Source organism: Danio rerio, chromosome 10 (genome assembly GCF_052040795.2).
Source record: "Danio rerio strain M-AB ecotype USA chromosome 10, GRCz13ab, whole genome shotgun sequence".
Classification (NCBI taxonomy): Eukaryota; Metazoa; Chordata; class Actinopteri; order Cypriniformes; family Danionidae; genus Danio; species Danio rerio.
This window is the reverse complement of record NC_141030.1, coordinates 24,503,718-24,526,212: the sequence shown is the minus strand read 5'-3', so window position 1 is coordinate 24,526,212 and position 22,495 is coordinate 24,503,718. Positions and strand designations below refer to the sequence as shown.

General features: G+C 36.9%; 1 protein-coding gene across 1 annotated transcript in view; it reads left to right on the top strand.

Annotated features, from left to right (window-relative positions):
- pcdh1a (protocadherin 1a) overlaps nucleotides 1-22,495 on the top strand; it is a 139,627-nt gene that overhangs the window by 79,033 nt on the left and 38,099 nt on the right. The window contains 1 exon segment of the mRNA NM_001443902.1: nucleotides 8,889-9,108. Coding sequence (NP_001430831.1) covers nucleotides 8,889-9,108 — 220 coding nt within the window.

Sequence of the window (22,495 nt, the reverse complement as noted above, 5' to 3'; positions counted from 1 at the left end):
AAAGTGTTCATTATGAAATATAAAAAGTCTTACCATAATCATTAACAATAATAATAATAATAATAATAATAATAATTATTATTATTATTATTATTATTAAGAACTTTACATCACATGTACCACAGCCTGAAGGTAGACATTAGAATTGAACTAAAATGCATTCTATTTGTTACAAACTTTTAATTTATGTGGTAAAGTGTGTACACTCAAAAAATGACTTATCACTTTTGCTGCTTGTTCAAACTACTTATTTCAAGAGTTCCCACTTAGATATGCTTGGCATTTATAGCAGGTTTGGCATGCTGTCCCGGGAGAGAACCCTGAGCTTGGAGATATTTGAGCCCAGGGCTCTCGCCCGGTCAATAAGCATATCAGGGGATCCGAGATCAGGTAGGTCTGCTAAACATCGCAAGTTGAACTTAGACATGCTGAAGAAAGGTAAAACTTATATAGCTGTAGGGCGCCATTACGGAATAATTTGTTTTTTTTTTCTATAACACTAGACATATTTTTCTACGAAGGTTTTGAGACTGTTTAAACACGAGAGAAAAGAGTGAAAATGCCTGTCTGAGAAAAGTGTAAGAAGTGTGTAGTGAGGGGTTTTACAGCCTACAACATAATAATTGTAAAACATATGCTGGATAAGTTGGCGGTTCATTCCGCTGTGGCCACCCCTGATTAATAAAAGGACTTAGCCAAAAAGACAATGAATTAATAAATTAACTTCGGCGATTTTGACTATTGCAGGTTATTTTTAGAACGTAACTCATGCAAATAAGGAGGGACCACTGAATTTATTTTTGCACTCTACATTAGATCTATATTTTGAATACTTTAAATATTTTGAATAATAAATATGATAGAGCAGTCTTTAAAGAATTGAGATGCAATTATAACAATTTATAACTCCATAATCATTATAACACTCTAGCACACGGAGAAACGGTGCTCACATTTCATTGGTTCTCATATGTGTCGTCAATACGGCAGATTTAAATATGTGAAAGATCTGAGAACTAGGGCAATTCCCCACACCACCTTTACAGTACTTTCACAATACACATCTCACACTTCGGGAACCCCAGTAATACAGTAACTGTCTATTGTAGTATAATTTTTTCAACTCTAAACTGTCTTCCAAGCTATTCCATCATTGTCTATTAATAGTGATGCAAAAAAAACTATTCCGGAGGGAGCTCCTAAAGTCTAGCGCACGCTTGAGAGCTTTGTCATCTCTCCCCACAATCCCATTATATATCAGGTCCTTAAAGCAATTTGAGGCTGAGCTCCATGCATGCCTTCCAGCCAGGAGCTTTAGGGACCGAGATATTAACTCTGAAATGGAGGTTTAAGAAGGAAAAAGGTGTCCACTTGGGAGTGGATACTGAGGATTAATTTCTCAAGTGCTTTCTCTACTATTTTTTGTGCCTCTCTCCTTTCCGTTCCACCTCCACACCGCGGTTTAATATTCCGATCGCCTCTCCCACTGTCACTCAATATTTTCAAAACAAGGACTTTCAGAACACAGCACAAATGCAATGCAATTTAGGACACTGAGACCAAGTGTTTGTCCAGTTCAGAATGCAAACACACTCGGGGTGAGACCGACCAGGGCATGCCTTGGTATAAAAGAACTTGCGTAAAATACGGCTCTCTGATCCACCCAGATTAAATGCTAATATTCTGAAAACTTGACTTTTTGCGCAGCGTTGACACAGCCGCACCTTCTAATGTCATAAAAAAGAGACCCGTGTTATTATTTTATGTTATGCCATGAAGGATACGCACTCTTCTCCTCGGAAGTCATATTTTTTGACGTTGGAAATCGCAGGTATATACCTCTCATATGTTATGAAATGGGTTTTTCTCCCAAGCCTTAAAAGAATCGGCAGATGTCTCGGGTGCCCTCTGATATGAAAAATTCAATTTAAAAGGATGAGAGAGAGAATGGCGCCCGGGCCTATTTTCATTCTCTCACACGAAGAGATATGAGAATGATGTTCTATTGTGAGGGGGGAAATGATGCCAATCGAACTGCAGAGAAATTCCTTCATAATTCAATTCAATTTCCTCCAAATCCCAATGGCGGCCTACAGTTGCAGAAAGGCGGGGTGGCAAAGAGATGGAGAGATTGTGAGGGAGGCTGAGAGGGAGTGACTGATGCCAGGTGAGAAAAGGGAGGAGAGAAAGGTAAAGCATAGAGGGTGTGAAGGGACCGGGAGGAGGGAAAGGTTAAAACTTAGATGGTGCGAAAGAAGTAAAGGTGAGATGGAGAGAGGTGTTGTACTGTAGATTAGTGTTTGTTTTGCATGATGGACAGGAGGTTGAAGAGTTTGAAAGGTTATGGGTTCACAGCAAGGTCAGTAATGACAGCCATTGTGATCTAACAAGTAAATGCCAAAGCTGGATCGCCGCTTCCGCTACTGTTTTCCTAGTCTGGACAGAGATTCTGTTAGATTAGACAGCTGTATCGTCTGATGTGGCAGACTGAGGAAATTATGTTACTTGTCTTGCGCCCAACATAATCATTAAACGAATTATCTTTGTGTAGTCTAGACCAGGGCTTTTCAACCTCTACAAATGAATCACTCAGACTTTCAGTTAACCTAAGTGCTCCCAATATATATAAAAAAGGTTGATTTAGAACAACTTTAATTAAGAACATTAACTTTATTACATTACAGATGCAAATGTGAATGCAGATATGTCTAGATAGTTGAATTATATGTAGATGATTGGTTTTTAGAACTTTTTACCCTTTGACAATAGTCTTTTTTACTTTAAAAGCTGTTAAGTATGTTGTTGCTGTATTTTTCATCATATTTACATCAACAGACTTTTTAAATTAAAATAGATTAGCCATCATTTCATCATTAACGTTGACAAAAAAGCTTTAACAAACATTTTTATCAGTAATTTTGTGGATGCGAGTAACACTGGGAGATTTCAAAAGGACGCATTATGCCTGCTTTTAGTGCCATTTAATTGCCCACGCTGTCTTGTCTTAGTGGCTAGTTCACTAAAGAATTATGTAAATTGTATAACACTGTCAATCTCTTTAAAATGCAAATGGGAAAGTATGCCAAATTATAGTGCTTTTCTCCATAATTTGATCGTTATTTGATTAATAACTGCTGCCATGATCAATAAAAAATGTGCACAAACAGCTTTTTTTATAAAATAATGGTTCCCACCTACTTTTCCATGGGTATTAATAGCTGAGTGTTCATTGTGGCAGGAAAATAGAGTTTTTTTGGGTCAAGACTTAATTCACTTAGGAACAAGTTAAAGGGATATTTCTACCGCATGTCTTTGGACCGTGGGGGAAACCGGAGCACCCAGAGGATACCCACGCGAAGGCAGGGAGAACATGCAAACTCCACACAGAAACACCAACTGAGCCGAGGTTTGAACCATTAAGCCAGCAACCTTTTTGCTGTGAGGCAACAGCACTACCTACTGCGCCACTGCCTTGCCCTGAAAATAAAATTCTGTCATCATTTACTCACATCAGAATCAAAATCTGTATTGTCATTGTACAAAACACAACAAAATTAAAATTTGCCCTTACCTTCAGTGCAGTTCTATTTGTCTAAAACAACAACAATAATAGCAAGAGATAAAAAGGTAAAATGGCCACAGTAATCACAAAAGTTTGTCCCTAGTCCGAGTCCTAGTCATTTGTTTTTGATTGTCTGTCGATGCCGAAACCCGATCCAAAACTTCTATACTACATGAAAAGAATAAAGAAAAGTGAAGAAACAGATGCAGGATGCTCCTTATTTTTTATTTAATTCACCTCACTGCTTAATTTGTAAATTTTGCGGTCCCGAAACAGATCGGGGTAATGGATCCGGCATGTTACCCAAGGAGGGAGAGGTGTTACAGACGAAACTGAAGAGCGAGGGTTGGTAGGGATGGGGGGATGTCGTGGATGAAAGATAACTTACAACACCCTACTGACAATCCCATATAACAGTGGTGGCCAACCCTGTTCCTGGAGACCAGGTGTGTTTGATATGGGTTTGCAACTGAAATCTGCAGGAAGGTGGAACAGGGGTGGCCACCCCTGCCATATATATATATATATATATATATATATATATATATATATATATATATATATATATATATATATATATATATATATATATATATATTCAAGTCCTGATCGGGAGGTAATGTCTGATTCTGACCAAGTCTGAAACCACGTGATCAGGCCCGACTTACGATGATTGGGGTCGTGATTGGATCTGGACATACCTAGTATTTGATTTTCCTAGTAGCTTTCTACTAGTTTTCCCTCTGTTGTTGTTTATTTTTTTATTTTTCAAATAATCCTCAAAAAAGTTTTGAATCACTTGAGGGTGTGGACAAAAGTGAGTAAACTTACATATTAGGGGTAACAGACAATCTAAAAAATTCTAATTCAGATTAATAATTAATATTTCAACTTTTATTTTAGTAAGTTTACCTAAATGGCTTTCAAAATATCTATTTTTGTGCCTTTCAGAGTAGATACAATTGGTTTTAGGGCAAACTACAGTATAAACTAATTTGGATTGTGAGTGATTAGGGCAGCAATTTGCAGCAAATTTTTGTTTTTTTAAATTACTTTGTTATATGTTTAATATTCTCTATGGATCTGGACCTAGACCAATAAAGTGAAGGCTGGCTGATTTTATTGGACTTTTTTTCTGGCATTAAAAATATCTAACTGTTTGTACAGACATTTTATTGATGTGTCTGGAAAGATCTGTTGTTGTCATCTGCTGTGATATATTACATTGGATATTGAAGGTTGTTTTCTCAGCTGCTGTCCAATGGTTAATTTAGAGATCTTTCCTGCCCTTGTGCACCCACACTGAGTAGGAGATGTAGTGTGAACCTCTGTGCTCTCGCTTGGTTAAAGTCGGTGGGTGAACTCTTGCCGCCATGCCTTAGTTAAAGGGGATCTGAGCAAGCGTTCGGGCTGCAGGGCTGCAGGCGTGTGCGAGGATCAATGAGCCGCTGCTTCAGAAGGCATGTAGAGCAGAGGAAAAATGAGCTGCGCAAACAAACATGACAATGAAGGAGTGCACCTCGGATGAGATGCAGCCAGCATAAAATCACAGAGAGCTGAGAAGGAGTAGGGAGGGAGGAGGAGGGGGATCGGGGGGTAGGCACATAAGGATCCCTTCTTATTTTCCATCCGACTCTCACCTCCTCTGCTTATTCCTCTTCCATCTTCCAGAGTAGTATTTCTCCTTTTTTTGGTAGGTGCAATAGCTTGGAGGCAAGAAGTGTGACACTAGGGGTCTTCAAAGAGTCCAGACTTATCAAAGAGACACAAGGAGGGAGAAACGAGGAGGGGGCGCTCTGGGAATGTGTCGGCGATTGAAACAGAATGGGTGGGTGGTCACAAAAAAGAGGAAAGAGGGAAGAGGGAAGAAACAAGAACAAGAAGAGCCAGTGATTGAAATGAGAGAGGGCAGGAGAAAGCCATTGTCAGACCTGTTTAGAGTTCACTAGTGGCTAATTGCACCAGCAAAGCTCGGTAGATACAAACCCCTCTGTGTCTAAGAGACATGAGAGATTCTCCCTTGATAGATCTCCCTCCCTGCCTAGAAAGCCGCACTCCTGAAGCAGAATGTTTAAAACTGGTACAGGGTTTGAGGCTGCAGCAGCACTGACACAGTAAAAGCCTGCATTGGTCGTACACAGAGTACAGGGGATCGAGCTGCCACTTCTAATGACAAATCTCATAGTTCACGCCATTTGGTATGACAGCATGCAGGAGTAATGGGCTGAATGAATCACTGGTAGGAAAAGCTCAGCCTCACCGCCCTGCCTGCAGCTTAAACCACCCCATGTATCGGCTATCCATTTGTGGAGTATTTCACCTCAAACCACACCTCGCGCTTGATGAATAGACAGATATCAAGCAGCTCTCCATTATCTGCTCAGAGGCGCAACACCCCAGCCCCGCTAATGTCATTTCCTCCCTCTGTCTCTGTTCATATGACTTCATCTTGATTCCACGTCCATGACGATTTGCTTCAATGTCAAAAATATTGGAATGTAATTATACATTCTGTTGTAGTTTTATTCAAATTTGCTCAAGGCCTTGTTGTTTTTTTTCCTCACTTCATTGTCCATTCATATTTGTGGTGCATAATTGAAACTTTTTTGGCTTTAAGTCTGGTTAACCCCCAGTCCCATTAACCCTTCTACAGTTTTCCATTTCTGTTATGGAGACAGGCAGATAAGCACTTACTCTCTATAGTCCAAGTCTCTCTACAATCAAAGTCTCAGTCTCAAGTCCAAGACCCTCTTGAATCCAATACTCCCTGCCTAGATTTAGCCTCTCTCTAAGGCAAGACTCTCAGCCTAGTCCAAATCTCTCTATTCAGTCCAAGACCCTCTCCATTCCAAGACTCCCTGCCTAGTTTGAGGTTGTTTTCCAAATCAAACCTCTATGCCCAGTCCTTCTCTCTCTTTCCCTGATTCAAGGCCCTCTCCAATACAAGATTCTCTGACCCGTCCAAGAGTCTTTCAATCCAAGACCACGTCCAATTCAAGACACTCTCCAAGATTGTCCATTCCAGGTCCCTCTACAATCTGAGAATTCTCTCTCCAACTATTGTGTCTGTCCAAGGCACTGTTATGAGACACTCTCTCTCTCTCTCTTTCCAAAGTACCCAACTCCAGTTACCCAATTCTCAGTCATCAGAATCCATGCAGGTCGATTCTAATCAGGGATTGCTTTATTTCAAGCCTAAGTGCAGAACTCTCGCCAGCTAGAATTGAAACTGGCTCTTTTAAATCCAGAGCCAATGCCCTATTCCTTCATCTTGGGCCTGACTTGCTGCCATCCCCGCCACATAGCCCCCTCCCCCCGAATCCCAGCAGTTTGGTGCTCCCCCTGGAGGGACAGATAGAGGCTGGACCTAGTGCTAAGACTCTACTCCATCTGCAGAACTGCAGAATGCAGCTTCCAGTGCCAAGGGGGATAAAAGTGCTGACTCTCAAGCAATGCCTGTAGGAGCAGTTTAAGCAAGAATCCATATTTAAATAACTAAATGCCTCTCTTAGGTTTAAATAGCAATGTGTCTGAAGCACAATTCCAATTGCAGAGAGAATTCCATTATTCCAGGATGGTACCTGGGATGGCAATGATATTAGCAATTAAAATATCATAACCGTAATAATGCACTTTCCCTAATAAAACCCGCACTTGAGGATTTTTCTTTTCAAAGTCCCTTACTGTAGATCAAACACTGCATTTGCATATTACATGTGGCCTTGTAATCACTACATCCCTTTACAGTGATCAAGCAGTGCCATTTGCATTTCCTACAAAGCACGATAAGCACATTTTCACAAAAGATAAAACAATGACTAAAACGTGCGCCACCCAAAGAATGGTGCGCATGCTGTCCCTCACACATCAAAGACTACAAATTAATAAGAAAATTAAAAAAGGAAGTACATTAAAAAGTTTCTGCCCCAAGACAAAAAGCCCCACGGTTCTTCCTTCTCTGTTCCGCACACACACACTCATTGTAAGAAAGCTTTGACAACAGAGGGAGTCATGCTGTGAGTCCATGTCTGAGTTTGCTAAGGAAGTCGATGTAATTACTGTGCAGTGAAAATGTTCGTTCACGCACTTCAGTGTCTCACTAACCGTAAATACCAGGGCACAAGGGAGCACACGAAGAACAGGCCTACAACTCATGCAAGCGTGAGAGAGTAAAGAGTGAGCACACAGTGCAAATGTTTAAGTGCAAGTGTGTGTGTATAAGTAATGAGCAGATGTGTTTAAAGAAATAGATTTGGCGTGGGTGGAATGACCAATATATTAAATCACAGCACAAGGATATCATGATACAGCAACAATACATATACTCGGTCAGACTGCTGAGAAATTGAACTCCTAAATGCATATAGTGTATAAATTATAACATTTATTACCACATTAATATTGCAGGACAACCTACAGTTACGCTATGCTTTAACGAGTTATGTGATGCCACAAATAAATCGCCCTTACTGTAGAAAAAGTTGTCTACTAGTCATGTTGCGTATTGGATTTTGAAAATGATTCTGCATATATACTGTGCAAACCTAGCATGTGTGTAAATGAGCAATATGTTGCATGACTAGCCATGCAAATATACAGATTTGCACTGTTTGTATGTGCAGTAAATTTCTGAAAAATTTGGAAATTGCATTTCATGAGTAAAACGTGCAAGCAGATTGATGAATGAGCTTATAAATAAGCATACCGAGTTGGGGGGGCTTGCGACTTTGGGAAGTACGTAGCATTAATGGCCTCTCTATATGTTTTAAATGGCTGTGTTAATGGGCTTTTTATATGAACTGAAATTGCTCTCTTAATGGCCCTAATTCCTACTCTAAAATGGTTCTGTTTGCCAGTCTGTGTGTGTGTTTGTCCGTGTGGGTGCAGCCTGGCACTATCGATCCCTCCCTGCAGTCAGCGAGCTGTGAGCTCACACAGAATTGGGAATGAAGGCTTTTCTGCAGGATCCTGTGATTTCCACTGTTTTATGAGCTCAGCGCCTCTGTATTTCAGCATGAGTGTTTGCCCTCATTGGCCTTGTGAAAAACACTGCGGTCACCTAAGCAGTGGTATCAAAAGAGAATGATATTGCTTTCCCCCGTCCGCAGAGAGATACTCCAATGAGAGATTCCCTCTTTACCATTTCCCCTCAATTTGAACAAAACGTTTCCTCATTAGCTGCCCCTCTGGAAATTACATATTGGAAATGCCCGTCTGCTGAAGTGTGATATTACAAATTTAGTGGTCAATTAGGCTAGTTTTGGGGGCCTAAAGTTATAATTAGATTGTTGTCTAACTGAAGCCCCCTCTTTCCTCTCGATTGCAGCTCCCGCATCGCAGAGTGACGTTCTCCACAGCCAACCCGATGCAAGATCAGCAGGACTCGTCTCAGCAGAGTTACTATGACAGTGGCTTGGAGGAGTCTGAGACCCCCAGCAGCAAGAGTTCTTCAGGACCACGTATTGGGCCCCTCGCTCTACCTGAGGACCACTACGAAAGGACCACCCCCGATGGCAGCATCGGAGAGATGGAACACCCTGAAACCGGTAAGAGTTTTGGCTCAGAAGTTGCTCAAGTGAGTTTTTTTTTTCTGTCAACGCTGCTTTGTTTTGGCCGAACTAGATCTATGTGTTTAGGGTCAGAAGCAGACTCAGCAGGGTCTGTGTCTTGCCCATCAGCAAGCCCTCAATCACAACAGCAAATCATTCTTAATGACCCTCTCGCACGAGTGTGCTAATTAAAAACTCAGACTAATGGAGCTTTTGGTCTCCGAATAAATCTGCACTTTGACGTCTGCCCAGACAACAGTGTGCTGATCGTAAACAGCTTCTTTGCTCAAGCCAAACTGCTCTCGCAGCAGCTGCCGGGGTCATAAAACAATAAGACGGAAAACGAAACCCAAAACGAAATTGCAAGGACTAAGCAGGATAGTCTACCGTCAATTTCGTTCAGCCATTACTAAATTCTGCCAGAGACGTACTAGACGTTGTTCCTGTAATTCATTTATATTGTCATTCTCATAACCAGACATCCTCACAGCAGCTGCCATTTTAAATGTTGCCATTCCAAATTCATCTCTGTTCAATTTAAATTCCATTATGACTGCAACGCTTCCATAATACCACTTTTTTGTGCCTATCTCCTTGAGATTTTTTCCTCTATTATTGCTGTTGTGCTTAATTACCATGCTGATATCCCTCTGGATGTCTCGGTGAGCTTGCGTTAATATTTTAACTGTGAAATATACCTCAGTCTTGTCACGTCAGGATTTTATGAAGCTCCGTGAAACACTGCGTCCTGTTGATTTCACACTGGGAACTTGCGCCGCGTCTGGGGTGTGTCTGCCAGACCCACAGACGTGCTTCGGATTGTAGGGCAACCGTTTAAGAAGTGAAATGTCAGCACCGCATGCGACTGGCTCTGTGTTCAGCAGAGAAAATCCTACAGCAAAGGAACACGTAATATTTGTTTGCACGTTGCCTTATGGGTCTTACCCATGTCTGATGTGTTATGCATGATGGTCTTTGGTCAGGATTTTCGGGAAACCAAGAATCAAGAGATTTAACCTCACCACCATAAAATATAACTCTACTGTAAAAACAATCTGTAAATTAGCAGTTTCTATGTTTTTTTTTTTTTACATTTTTTTTATTTATACTTTTGAGTTTCATCATTGGACCTTGATCTTTCCTCTATCATTTGATGTTGAAAAGTTTGAAAAGTGAGAATTTTATTGACATTTCTAATAGCTTGAAGTCATATATTGTCTGGGTTGTTGTTGTAACTTACAGTACAAAAGGCTGGTAATAAATTGACCATACTTTTTCTGTTATTTCTTTATGGACTTATTTCTCTCTAGATTATTTCTTACAATAGATGCTTTTAAACTACTAAAATGTCAATAAATGTCACTTTGTAAAAAGACAAACTTGCATTTTCAACATCAAAAGTCCACAGAGCAGTGATTAAGATCATTCATTCATGTCCTTCGGCTTAATCCCTTATTTATCAGGGGTTGCCACAGTGGAATGAACTGACAGTTTATCCAGCATATGTTTTACACAGTGGCAACCCAGTACCTGGAAACATCCATACACTTTCGCATACACACGCACTCGTACACCACAGCCAATTTAGTTTATTTAATTCACCTATAGTGCATGTCTTTGGACTGTGGGAGAACCCGAAACAACCGGAGGTAACTCGCACAAACAAGGGGAGAACATGCAAACTCCACATAGAAATGCCAACTCGTCCACCCGGGTCCAGCCAGCCACCTTCTTGCTATGTGGTGACTGCTAACTACTAAGCTACCATGCCTCAATAATGCAATTCATAACCAAAATGAACAGAAAGCAACTGCACTGTAAAAAAATAAGAAATCAAGTAACTTTTAGATTTTAAAGCAACTGGCTGCAAAGCAATTTTGAGGTTATTCAGCTTCAGTGTTTGAAGTTGTGCCAAATATTTTTTTTAATTGAGTTTACAAAAAATTTTTAAGCAACTGGCTGCAAAGAAATTGAGAGGGTCACACTTTATTTTGGTGGTCAGTTTGTTGAATTTAAGTTACATTGCATCTACATGCCAACTAATTTTCATAAAATTTTAAGTAGACTGTTAGTTTGGGGTTAGGGTTAGTGTAAGTTGACCTGTACTTACAAAGTTTCTTATAGTCAGTTAAATGTCTGAAGGAGTAGTATCAACAGATATTAGGCAGACTAAAGTGCTACTTTTCATAGTTTATTAAATCTCAATGGTTGAAGTGCCAAATTTTATATATATTTTTAAGTTGACTGAAAAGGCTGGTTTAAGTTACGTTTACTTTATGGAATAAGGCGATTTAACTCAATAACTAAAGTTTAAAAATTCAATATCTCTTTGCTGCCGGTTGCTGTAAAATTTTAGGTTAACTCAACTGTTAATGTTTGACAGTGCATGAAGTAAAAACTGAAATGTAGTAATCAAAGTTGTACGACTCCTAAACAGATTTCATTATTTTCATTGAACAAACAGTTCCTAACATGCAGTTAATTAGTGTTAATGAGTAAACTTAACACTGAGTTGAAAATATGTCCACCTAACTTAGAATTTTAAACTGAGTTCACTTTTTTTATGTTGTAATTTTTACAGTGTGAGAACAAAATATGACCTGTCACAAAATGTAAACGATGTTAATTAACACTTATTTTTATAATGTATATAACTGTATTATTACTAAGGATGCAACAATTTCACTATTAACCTCGCTTTAATTTGTTTAATTATATGATTAATCATAAAGGGTTCTTAATACATGGAACAAAATTGCTGCAACTAAACAAAGTTATGCCAACTGTGCACTAGTTTAAAGTTCCAAGCTTGTACACCGAGGCTATTAAATACAAACACTGGATTAACTATGGCCAAGGCTTTTAACTAAGGGCAGTTCACTTTTCGCGTCTTATGTTTAAATACAAAACAAACAAAATTTATTAACTTATTTTTAAGTCCAAAGAGAAATTCACTACTATTTGTTTTTTATCATTATTTTGTGCTGTATTATTATATAGTTACTGAAAGCCGTAAATAACACTTTAAAATATTAGTTTTCTTGTGATTTGTAGTGTTTTGAAATGAATGAATGCATAATAATCATGAAAACCATGAAACCGTGATTATTCCTCAGACTATAATTGTACAATCAAAATCATTAATCGTTGCATCCCTAATTATTACCATGTTGTTTAAAACCGGAAACAGGATTTTACAAGCTGCCTATATGGGCTTCAAACCATAATTTAGAATGAAATATTACCTCAAGATTCCGTATAATTGGTGAAGGATTAACTGTTGCTCCTTAATAAACTGTAACTCCCATGTGAATGGAGATGTCATGTTGCGAAGAGACAAAGGATTTTAGGCCTACTAACAGGATTTCTGTTTTGCTTATACTTTGAGATATAATGCTAATATTCATGGCTGTCTTCATTCAAACAAACTAAGCTTTTTTGGGCAGGAAACCAAGGCTTCTATTGTTGACAACTGTTTTCATAAACAATTCACATTGCAATTTTGGGAAGGTGTTTGGCGAACATTGCGTTTTTAAATGCACATTATAAGTGACCCAAAATCACAGCATTTGCAGAGATAGAGCCAGGTGGAACAGCATTTACTGCCAACCAAGCCATTCCAACAAAGCAAAAGCACTAACTGTTTGCTTATAACATCATGAGCTGCTTTCGTGTACACGAGCAATCATCGGATTTACATGAATTACACTAATCAAATATTTGGGATTCAAAATGTCTGTCAAAGGTGGCAGGATTGCACTTCTATAATCAGTAAATAATGACTTACTTTTTTTTTTTTTTTTTTTTAAAGATATATCTTAAAAGTGTTTTAGCCATTTACATTCAGATTATTATTATCTTCTCCAGAAGTCAATGGCCACGGATTATGAAAATTCTTCTAAACTGATAAAGGTTTGAAATCACTTCTGAGTGAGTAAATTGTCACAGTTTGAAATATCTATTTAGTATTAAGTAAGAAAACAATAAATTATTTCATTATAATCACATATAATCCCACTAGAGCTGGGGTCACCAATTTTGTTCCTGGAGGTCCGGTGCCTTACAGCGTTTAGCTCCAACTTGCCTCAACACACCTGCCTGGGTGTTTCAAGTATACCTAGTAAGACCTTGATTAGCTTGTTGTGTTTGATTAGAGTTAGAGCTAAAATCTGCAGCACACAAGACCTCCAGGAACAAGTTTGGTGGTCCCTGCACTAGAGGGACTCAGAAAGAGTCTATAATCTTGTAAAACTCTCGAGATGTTAAGATCAGGTGTGATTTTTACATCTAAACAACTTAAGCAAACTAATAAAACTTTACCTAAACACCATGTGTTTTGTAATCATTTTTTTAATTAAGTTTTTCATATTATGCCAAACTCAAAAGTTTAATCTGGTCCAAATTAAGCAGAATGTAGAGTCAAAAAATCCTTATATAATAGTTTTTGTAAGGGTCTTGTTGTCAAAAATGTGATTTAATCATGAGAATGTAATCATATTTCAGTGTTAGTTCACATTATCTAATGTGGTTAAATAACAACAAAAGATAAGTTTACCCTAAAATATGCCATTATTTGCTCATTCTAATGTTGTTCCAAATGCAATACCTATCCAAAACAGTATTGGTTCTTAATAATTAGGCAAGTTATTGTATAATGATGATTTTTTCTGTAGACTATCGAAACAAAATAGCTTAAAGGGGCTAATCATTTTGTCCTTAAAATGCTTTAAAAAAAATTTAATTGCTTTTATTCTAGCCTAAATAAAACAAATAATACTTTCTCCAAAAGAAAAAATATTATCAGACATACTGTGAAAATTCCATTGCTCTGTTAAACATCATTTGGGAAATATTTAAAAAGGGAAAAAATCAAAGGGGTGCTAATAATTCTGACTTCAACTGTACAAGAACAAACCACATTGGCTTTCACTCATCAAGCAAGCATGTTTTATCTTCCATGACCAAATATCATTGAATGTTTATTAAAAACCTTTTTTAAAGCCTACATTTAATCTGTTCATCAAATGAACTATGTTTCTTCAGAAGATGTTGAAAACACTAGTTTATTTAGAAATGTTTTGAAGTGCCAGAGATTTACGTGACCTTCAATAAAGGGACAGAAATATTTTAATTTTGTTCCCAAAGATAAGTAAATATGAGTTTGCAACACTACAAGGCCGAGTATTTCAGAATTTTCATTTAGATGTGAAGCAACCCTTTTTCAAATACTTGGAGTGATAATTGCTGAAGCTTTTATCACAGGATGCATTGTTGTTTTAACAGAAGTTTTTTTTTTTTTTTTTTTTTTTTTTTTTTTGCAATTGTACTCTTCAAAAAACAATATGAAACAAGATACCTTTTAAAAAAAGGGAGTTTTTGACCAGTAGAATGGAATATTAATATTTTTATCAATATAATTTAATATTTTTGTCTCATACTGATTAACCATGTCAAAGTTTGTAATCAACTATAAAGAACAGTTGCAGACCAGCTACTGGCATTTAAAACAGCCAACGACATTTAGTCAGAGTTTTTTGTTTATTATTTTCCTGTCTGATTTTGACATGCTCCCAAATTTACCCCTGCTATTTGTCTGTTACTTTCTTTATATGTGATGCAAAATTTCCATCCATACTCCAAGCATTTATGAAATTCTTCAATATAAATCAGTTTTCTAGTCTGATTTCAAGCCTTGGCAAATAACTGAGAAAGCATCAATCAAAGGCCACATTTTTATGATGTCATCTTGTAGACTTCTCACAAAGTATTTTACAGTATTTTAAAAATACAAAAATACAAGACACTAAAGTATTTTGATACAAACAATGAAGCCATTTTCATAAACTCCATCAAATACTATTTTGTTTTTAAAATACATATTCAAAATACTTGTATCATGTATACTGCCCATCCCTAAGTGTACTTATAATCTAATGAGAATTAGTTGGCATGTTGATGCAATGTAACTTAAATTCAACAAACAGACCATCAAAATAAAGTGGGACTATTAAAGTGTTATTAAACCTGATATGAATTCAGTTTTTAAATATTAACTAAGAAATAACATCAGATTAATAAATGCTTTAAAAGGTTTTTTTTTTTTATCTCCGAATTAATTTAACCAATTAAGCCTCACTGTAAAGTGTTGAAGTGCAACAACTCTATAAAAAATCTGAACAATTCTCAGTCAATTTCTTGGGCCTGTCCTAAGCTAGAAAATGTTTATGTTGATAATAAACTGCCTATTAAGTCTTAGAATACAACAAACTGAGTAATCTTAAAAGGCATTATCACAATATAATGCATTGCTGAATATAACCACGACTAGTACCCACTGCCAAATGGAACTATTTTTTTTTTGTAAAACATTGCACTGTTTTATATTCTAAGAGTGCAAAAGCAACAACATCAGTAAAAACAAATGTTCACATTTGGTAAACTAGTCCCTTAAAGACTAGCGTGGCACAAACTGGCGCTTTGTTTTGGTGGGTGTCACGAGAGCGAGAAGACGGAGGATTGCTGGCATCTTTGATTTGATCCAGTTTGATCTGAAAGTGAGTGAGTCTGACAGGCCTGCCAGCAGCTCCGGGTGGGCACGTACACTGATCGGGCAGGGGAGGGGAACTGTTAACCAGAGGTAGACCTAATTAAAATATGATTCTCACCTCGGGGAGATTATCAAGAAATCCCTCATTGAGAAAGCAAGGAGAAAATGATTTTAAAAAGGCAGTTGTTCTCACTCCCCCACCGGCCCGAGGCATCAAGCGAACACCGCTGCTTCTTGCCCCCTATTTATTTTTTGCGGTGGGATTTGAGTGACAGGGTGACAAGCTGGGCCGTTGGAGGGTTTTTGTTCACTGCCGTTGGGATGATTGACAGGTTTAAGGGTGTGTGTGTGTGTGTGTGTGTGGAGTATTCGGTGTGTCACTCCGTTTAAGCGGGATAAAAAGCAATATTTGAACTTCACACACACCGTTCCTATGCGTCTGTGGCCCTCAGCAGAAATGACACCCTGGATCTCTGAAGCGATTTGGCCTTTGGTTATGAAAAGTCTCCTTTTTTTCCGTTGGCCTCTTTGCGCAGGAAACGATGGTATTTTATGATATGACGTGACCTTTGTGGATTCTCAATTCTTCGAGACACGACGCATTGTTTTCTTGCCTATTTTAGATATACAGTGAACACCTGCAGCCTGTGACTGATTCTGCAACTCTAAACCAATCATTTTCTCCAGCCGGGGATGAACGACGTGTCGAATATCGTCCATCTCGGGCTGAGCAAATGGCAGATGCAATTTTTCATATGCCCTTCACGGGATATTTGACACAACAACCATTGTTAGCTGCTATCAATACAGAGCGCAATATACATGATACCTCTAATCCATCCAGAAGACCGCAAACTGACGCTAATGTTTCAGCCTGTCACCGCACCTCTCGTTTGTCAATCAACCAATGATTTATCGGTGTCATCTTGACAGTTTTGTGCGGCACATAGGAGAGCCTGTGATTTATAATATGCATGTACAGTGCATTGCGCTCACCACAATAGCCACAAACTGTCGATCACACAGCTTGACATTAGTGGTCAACAGATGTGTTATTTTGCTTTCCAAGAGCAGGGTGGCCGGTTTCTATGTAGGAAGGCATGATGAACGATCATATTAATTTTTAGAAAACTACTATTAATAAACCATTTTTTTAGCTATGTCCCATAGCATCTGAAATATTTTCATTTTACAAGTTTTCTCAGTCTCTCAGGTACATTTCTCAGATTCTCAGAATTAAAATTCTCAAAACTACTTGTTCAATCTTCACATAATCTTGTCACTTGTTTCCAGTTGCAAATGCACCCATGCAAATGTTTATATACATTCCTTTTTTTCTGTTTTCTACATTACAGGGAACGTTGAAAGTTTTATGATAAAGCAAACATGCTGGTGAAAAAGTTTTATTTGTGTTCGAAGCAGGTTAAGGTAAACCTATTTAGAACTTATTGCAGTTCTTTGTATGCAGCTTTATACATGTGGTATAACTAAAAAACTGAGTCTCCATAAGGTTGTATGAGGATTCTTCTTAAAAAAACATAGATAGTGCAGTGCAAGTGAATTATTTTGTAAGGTAAGAGTTCAATCATTTTTTGCTTTGATGAGAAATTTGATCAATACGTTTATCTGTCGATTGGAGAATTCTCAGAATAGCATTTTAATGTTATTAATAAACCCTAGGCTTACCGAGGTGCTTTTTCAGTCAGCTTTAATGAAATACTGGCATAACTGTCTTTTTTAGGTTATATTGTGTTGTTTGTATTGTTTTGTGTTGTCTTTTGTACTGTTGAACCTAGTGTCTGGAATAAAGAGTATAATATCAATGGCTTACTGTAAGTCATGTTGATCAAAGTGTATTATAAATTATAATGCTCTCTTTCTGAATGGTCTCACCCCCACAACATTTAGGCACTAGTTCATAGAATAAGTCTATACATGCAAAATGATTGAATAAGATGTTTTTTCTAAATCTTTCCTGAATCGATCATTGGTTCCCTGGCTGTCTTTACATTACAAGCAGTAAAAGCATAAATGTGAATTTTGTCCTCTTGCAATCAAACTTCAAAAGCCAAAAAAACAAACTAAAATTCATCTGTCATCAAATCGGTAGCCATAATTGCATCAAAACAACTCTCCAGAGTACATTGTTATATTAATAACATGACTAAGTAATGTGACTGTCTTATCCATACACCATGACTCAAGGAGTTATCATTCTGATGGCACGGAGACATTCACTAACACAGAAATGTAGTTTTGAGAGATGAACTAAGGATATTGAGCAAGAGAACATGGTGTTTTGTGCATTGTTTTGAGAAATGCATTTACAGTTTTGCAAATTTAAATTCTGATCTGAGAAATGGACCAAAGTGACTGAGAAAAACTAAAAAAAAAAAGAAAAAAAAAAGAGTGATGTCTTGTGAAGTCTTATTTTAGTTTTACTGATAAACAATTTGAATAATACATATTAATTTATTGAATTTAACATTTTTAAAATGAAATTTAAAGTAAATGTTTCGAGAATTAAATTTAATAAAGTGTTTATTTGAGAGGTTTTGGATCCTGGTTTAAGTACCATTACTCATTATTAACTACACTGTAAAAATTAAGGAGTAAAAAAAGTCAAGACAACACATCTATATATATATTATGCTGCTTTAAGTTATTTTAATAAGTTTGATCAGGTTATCAAGTAATTTGTTTTAGTTATACAAAGTTTAATTAATATTGTGTTAATATCGAATATTTTTAGTCAGACTGATTGATGCAATTTGAGATGACTAGATTGATTTAACATTAATTTAACGTTAATTTTACATTAAACTGTTTAGTGTCTTATTACCTGCTAATATTATATTTTTGACTTTTTGTTTGTACTTATAAAGCACATAATCTGCATGAGCTAAAAGTCTCTGTGGTCTGTTAATAGCATGAGTTGTATCTTAAAATAAAGGATAAGCACAATAATAACCATGTAAGAAATCACCACACTGATAGACCTTAATGCAACCCAAAAATACCAAGCAGTATGGGTCCTTTACTAAGTTTGTGCATTGTTTTATGATTTCCACTTTTCTAGCAGTGCCCGATTTTTGTCCCTGCAACTTTACAAAAGTTTGTGACTGGGATGTATATAACGTTTTTCCAGCACCTCCAATTTCTTCAGCATGGTTTTGTTTGGTTAGTATGTTGTAATGAGCCGCTGTATGGAGCTGGAATTTGTTATTTTTTACTGCTGTGTATTTGTGGTTGTTATCACCTGAGGAAAGCGAGAATGGCATTTTCTCTCCAGCTCACCGCTAATCTCTTCAGCAGCTCGCTATCTGTTCTAGTGAAAACACAAAACTAACAAATGTCATCCCAGTGCTTACATGCATCCACCTATTTTACAGCAGGATTGTTTAAATGAAAAGTTGGTGCAGATCCAAATATGGAACCCTTCAAGGCCTGTTCACACTGACAATGACATAAAAATAGTTATTATCATCCATTCTGATTGATTCTGATTGCCAGTATCATATAATGATCAGTAGCATGTGCTGCTGCTTTATGTGGCAAAAAGTTTTTTAGTGAAAAAAAATGTTTATTTAATTTCAAAAATACTAATGACACTTCTTTTAAATTTAAAATTTTAACAGTCCCATATATAGAATTTGCATGAAGTAACATACAGTAAAGTGCTAGGCATGGGACAGTAACTGTTTACCACGGTTTGAAAAAGTCAAGGTTTTAAAACTGCTAAAGTTTTTTTGCTATACAGCCTCCTACGGTATATGTACTTTTCTTTTTTTGTTTTGTTTCATGTTTTTTTTTTATCATACCATCAGAATCTTACTGTATACCGGCCCATGCCAATAATGGGCTCTATCATACACTCTGTGCAATAAGGTGCAAGAAGTGTTTTGTTGCTGTTTTCAGACCAGTGCAACCCTAATTTTCACATTTTGTGCCACATTGGTTAAATAGCAAATCCACTTGCACTACTTTGTGGACTCATGGATGTGCCGTTCTATAAACGAAGTGTGTGTGTGTGTGTGTGTGTGCTATTTTGGGAGACTGCAATAGACCACACAATTGACCAAGTAAAAGCTGATCTAAAGTTTGTTATACACCTATGTAGGTTTAAACGCTTAATGCACACATAATGTAAAGCAATACATAAATATATTTACATATAAAAGAAATGTAAGGATCAAACTGTTACAAAAAATAATGTTTTCTACATAAACACTACCTCTCCTTCATGACAATTTGCATTTGCATAATATTATTAATATTATTATTAGCAGTGTTATTTATTGCATGCATATTTATATTTGTTTTAATAAAAACAAGTTTAGATTTGTCCACCTGTCGGGTTTTGGAGACATACAGTAAGCATCACAATATAGGGCATAAGAATAAGACGTGAGTTTGGATATAACTCATTTTTTACCACACTTCGTTAATATTGTTCATTTATTATTTTGCTGGAAAGTAGAACTGAATTTAGAAATAGTTTTAAAAACAAATCCTAACTTTACAAACAAAATGAAATATGTATGCTAAAGGATGTCTTCAGTGGAGTGCGTACTAGACCGATTCTTTATCCACGAAAGTAAAGGAGTGAAGTAAAGAGAAAGTATAGAGACCAAATGGAGGAGGCTAGTTCTTTGTCCACACGCTGCAGATGGTCTGTTTAACTGGTTTAACTGTGTAGTGGAGCATTCAGTTTTTCCACTTGCAAAGTCCGCCGTGTAAGTAGCAAACTGACTCTTAAAGGGAATGGGAGATCAGACTCTGATTGGTTTAATGCACATTATGCCCAAAACCCACCCATATAAAATATATAATATAAATATAATAATAAATAAGACACTGAACATGTTTAAGTGGGCTATTATTGATTTCCATAGATTTCCATTCTTTAAATACAACTACTCATGACGTGCCTTCATTTTTGTTTACTAATGCATACATATTTCTTCCCCAATTTTCATCAATTAGGTCTGAATACATGAAATATTTTAATTTAGATAATTTCTAAATTTATATTTAACATTTTAAAGACACATTGTCGGTCATTTATTAAATTACACATAAATTAATAATTGTATGTATACCAATTTAACACCAAATAAACATACACAGTAAAATCAGAATTATTAGCCCCCTTAAATTATTAGCCCCCCTTGTTTATTTTTTCCCCAATTTTTGTTTAATGGAGAGATTTTTTCTACACATTTCCAAACATAATAGTTTTTAATAACTCATTTCTAATAACTGATTTCTTTTATCTTTGCCATGATGACAGTAAATCATATTTTACTAGATATTTTTCAAGACTATACAGCTTTAAGTGATTTTTAAGGCTTAACTAAGTTTATTAGGTTAACCAGGCAGGTCAGGATAATTAGGCAAGTTATTGTATAATTATGGTTCGTAAAAAATCGTAAAAAAAGGAGCTAATATTTTTGACCTTAAAATTTTTATTAGTTTTTTTTTTTATTAAAAGCTGCTTTTATTCTAGCCAAAATAAAAAATCCTTTTTTTCCAGAAGAAAAAAATATTATCAGACACACTGTGAAAATTTCCTTGCTCTGTTAAAAATTAGCAAAATATATATTTTTTTAAATCCAAGGGGGCTAATAATTCTGACTTCACTGTATATTCTCTTATTATTAATAATACTTGTGGTATTAAGTACTTGTGGAATTTTGGCTGAATTTCGATAACCCACAGATTTATGCACTCTACCAATGACTAGATTGCTCCCTGAAGTGACATTGCTAGATCATATTTAATATGTTGCGAGGTGAGTGAACCACTTCAAAACTGTACAAGATGTTAAATTGTTTGAACATAACCTAATAAATATTCATAAGCCAAACACGTGCCATCTAGTGACATCACAAGCAGCGCTTCTATGAACTCTAACTGTGAATCCCATGCTAATCAAGTCCTGCCGAATGCTCTACTGTAAAAAATGTGCTCTTTGACATTTCCCATTCTACTGTTTGCAACGCTGTTTCAGTAAATATAAAATTTGAGCTCAGGCAGTTGTCAGACACGTTCCTCAGAAGTGAACAACAGCCGGCGTCTCTCACCAGTCAGTCGCAGAGGTTTACACTGGATGCTGGAAGAGGAAGTCTTTGAAGTGTGTTTCCATGGCACCCGTGTGATTCCCCTTTGATCCTGGATCAGATTGAAGTGTATGATGTAATTTGGTGGTATATAGTCGGGGAGAGAAGGGGTGGTGGTCTTAAATTCTGGGATTCAGTGATTTAGTGCAGGGAAAATGTTTTGTGTTTTGTGCTTTGCTTCTCACCCTCTCTCGCCCCCACCCTTTTTCCGTCTGTCTACCTGTCTTTGTATTTGTTTCTGTCTCTCTCTCTCTATTGCTCTGTCTTCTGTTGTCGGTCTTGTTTTTGCCTCTATCCTTTTTCAGTCTCTCTCTCTCTCTTTCTCTCTATAGCTCAAGGCGTTCCTCCTTAGAGAAAAGGCTCAGACGGGCTTCCTGAGATCTGTGATACACAATTTGATTTTCATGTAATGTGATCTGTTACTATTGATTTCTATAGTTCTCATTTTGCCGTTAACATTAGCTCTGGTTTTCGGTTTACTCTTGCTTTTTGTTCTGCGCGACGTTTCCCTGATCTTCCTGCGCATGATAAAGTACTGTGGGGGCGAATGCATGAAACACTTTAGTGCACACTATTTAGGTGCAAAAACCTCTATTAACCACCCACTATCCGGTTTAACTGGGTGTTTGTTGCTCTGTGCTGTATTTAAATTAAGTAATTGACTTTTTTCCAGTGTAAACACACCTCCTTTCTATGTAAATTAGACTCGTTGTGG